The sequence below is a fragment of the Temnothorax curvispinosus genome, unplaced genomic scaffold (assembly GCF_003070985.1).
Source record: "Temnothorax curvispinosus isolate PA1 unplaced genomic scaffold, ASM307098v1 QBEX01008013.1, whole genome shotgun sequence".
In the NCBI taxonomy this organism is placed as follows: domain Eukaryota; kingdom Metazoa; phylum Arthropoda; class Insecta; order Hymenoptera; family Formicidae; genus Temnothorax; species Temnothorax curvispinosus.
Window position 1 is genome coordinate 1662 of NW_020217793.1, and position 2843 is coordinate 4504.

Genomic DNA, 2843 nt, shown 5'->3' on the forward strand with positions numbered 1-2843 from the left:
TAGTGGCTGTGCTTGTCCTTTCACTAGCTGATGTATCACCGCTCCTATGGCGGTATCCGAGGCATCCGTTGTCATCGTTAGCGGGGCATCAGGTTGTGGATGGGCAAGAAGCGTCGCTTGGGCAAGGCTCTTCTTACAATGCTCGAAAGCGGCTACTAATTCGGGTGTCCACTCAACCGGTGCTTTCCCTTTCTTCTGTTTCCCGGCAAGTATGTCGTTTAATATTGCTTGCTCTCTTGCTGCGCCTGGTACAAAACGGCGATAGAAGTTGATTGTGCCGAGGAATCGTCGGAGTTGTTTTATAGTCTCCGGCTTCCGGAAGCTCTGTATCGCTTCTACCTTTTCTGGTAGCGGTCGTGTTCCGCTTCCTGAGACGAGGTATCCCAGGAATTTTACCTCTGGCATCCCGAAAATGCACTTGGCTGGGTTTAATCGTATTCCGTACTGCTGTAGGCGCCGGCATACCTCTCTCAGGTGGCGTTTGTGTTCTTCTTTGTTGGCGGAAGCTATTAAAATATCGTCGATGTAGGCGTAGCAAAAGTCTAGCCCTCTTAGTACCTCGTTGATGAATCGTTGAAATGTCTGTGCGGCGTTTCTCAGGCCGAATGGCATGTAGACGTATTCGAATAGGCCGAATGGTGTGATTATGGCCGTCTTCGGTATGTCTTCTGGGTTGACTGGGATCTGGTTGTATGCTCTTACCAAATCTATCGTTGAGAAGATGGTTTTTCCATGTAGCGAGTGTGAGAAGTCCTCGATGTGTGAAATTGGATACATGTCCGGCTTGGTTCGCCTATTTACAGGGCGGTAGTCTCCGCACGCTCTCCATTGCTTCCGCTTTCTTGGGGACCATATGTAGTGGTGATGCCCATGGGCTCTTTGAAGGCCGGATTATTCCTTCTCGTAGTAGTAGTTCGAACTCTATTTTTGCTGCTTTCAACTTGTCTGGTGCCAGGCGTCTCGGTCGGCAGGCCTCCGGCGGGCCTGGCGTGGTGTTTATGTAATGCACGGTATTGTACGAGCACTTCGCTGTTCCCGATTGCCGTGTGATGACGGGAAACTCTTTTAATATGTGGTGGTAAGGCGACTCTTCGTTGATTGCTTTTATTGAAGAAGTGTGCTGCTCTTGGGTGCGCCCTTTTGCTCGCAGGCCTGTCTGCCCGTCGACCAGGCATCCTCTTCTGACGTCTGGTAATAAGTGATAGTATGCCAGGAAATCGGAGCCTATGATTGGCGTCGTGACGTCCGCTATGATGAATCTCCATGGAAAATCTCGTCTAAGTCCGAAATCGGGCTGGAGGTTCGTGCTCCCATAGGTTGCTATTGCGGATCCGTTGGCTGCGTAGAGTTTGTATTTTTCCTTTTGATTCCTTCTTCCTCGCTGGTGTGGGTAGACGCTTATATCCGACCCGGTGTCTATCAGGTATCGTGTCTTTGTCTTTTTGTCCGTCAGGAAGAGGCGGCGTGGTCGTGGGCTATCGTTGTTGGCCGCCATCAGCAACTGCCCTCCGTGTTTTCCGGCTTGGCCGGTTTGATCGCCTTGTAGGTGCACGGTTCCTCGCATTTTCGTGCTTTATCTTTGAAGGTACGGTAGTAGTAACAGTGTTCCACCGTGAAACCCTTGGTGTGGCCACGGTTGCGGCTGCGGCTGCGGCTGCGGCTGCGGCTGCGGCTGCGGGATCGGTCCGCTCTCCATCGTTTCCTCTCCTGCGAGAACTGAGTTGTTAGCGCTGCCACCTGTTTTGTTAGCGCCTCGATTTGTGCTTGTAGCGTCGTTTTTTCTGTGGAGGTTGCCTCTACTGCTGCGACGACTGCGCGGTCGTTGACCTCGTGTATGCGGTCGGCTTGTTCTGCGACGTCTTCCAATCGATCTCCTTGACGAGTTGCCAAGATGACCTGCATCTGAGCTGGTAATCTCCCTAGCCACAGTGTTCGGAGTAGGCTATCTGGCACTGCGGTGCCCGCTAGTCCTTTTAGGTGGCGCAAGAATTGCGATGGCTTCCTGTCGCCGAGTTCTTCGCGCTTTAGTAGTTGTCTCGTTCGTTGCTCCTGGGATGTAGATAGGCGCTGTATGAGCGTCTTTTTCAGCGTCTTGTATCTATGTTCCGCTGGTGGAGACGTGATGATGTCTTTTATTTCCTTGGCGTATCTGGTATCTATCTGTGATAGCGCGTAGGCGTACCGCGTTGTGTCCTGCGTGATTCCGCATATGATAAACTGGCTCTCCAGTTGTGCGAACCACAGCTCCGGTTCTTCTGGCCAGAATGGTGGCATTCTTAATCCTACGCGGTTTATCTGGAGCTCCTCCTTGACTTGGTCGGTTCGGTCCCCTTCCGTTTGCTCCTTTGATATCGCCATCTTGTTGTTCTTTCGTCGGGGTCACCAGTTATGGCGGTAGGCCAAAATTCGTGCGAGATGGCGATGTTCGTTAGAGATATTTGGGGGCCCTGAGAAGGGCCGTTTGTGTTATGTGGCCCTGAAAAGGGCCGGTTGGTTTCTCCTTAGGAGGCTGGCAGGCGTTCACTCCAGACCAGGCACGGCTGCGTCTTGGTACGGTGGAGCGGCTGTCGGTCTCCCCACGCTCCGGGCTTCCTCCACGCCGGCGGTGTGCCGGGCGGTGTGTAAGTCCCCGGCTCGGCTAAGTCCGGATCCTCCGTCTGCGTGGCCTGGTCCTCAAAGCTCGGGGCGCACGCCTGAGTTCCCTTTTCCTCGGTGGGCGCCTCCCACTCGCTGTCCGTCTGCGTCTCTATGCAGCTAATCGAGGGCCGTACTTCTAGTCCCCTGTGGACCCGTGTTGGTGGTACGGTCTGCGTCCCCTGGTGGCGGAGGTCTCCGGGAGATCG

At 53.8% G+C, this 2843-nt stretch overlaps 2 protein-coding genes across 2 annotated transcripts; both read right to left on the reverse strand.

The window, feature by feature from the left end:
* Positions 1 to 793: 793 nt before the first annotated feature.
* On the reverse strand, positions 794 to 1495 carry LOC112457642. The gene has a single exon (XM_025020815.1). It carries the CDS (start codon positions 1493 to 1495, stop codon positions 794 to 796), a length of 702 nt encoding a protein of 233 aa, XP_024876583.1.
* LOC112457643 lies at positions 1495 to 2358 on the reverse strand. The gene has a single exon (XM_025020816.1). The coding sequence runs from the start codon at positions 2356 to 2358 to the stop codon at positions 1495 to 1497; it is 864 nt and encodes a 287-aa protein (XP_024876584.1).
* Between the last annotated feature and the right edge of the window lie 485 nt (positions 2359 to 2843).

What these genes read in the sequence shown, in the direction of transcription:
- LOC112457643 (XM_025020816.1), bottom strand. Translation starts at nt 2,358, where the DNA reads ATGGCGATATCAAAGGAGCAAACGGAAGGGGACCGAACCGACCAAGTC.
- LOC112457642 (XM_025020815.1), bottom strand. Translation starts at nt 1,495, where the DNA reads ATGGCGGCCAACAACGATAGCCCACGACCACGCCGCCTCTTCCTGACG.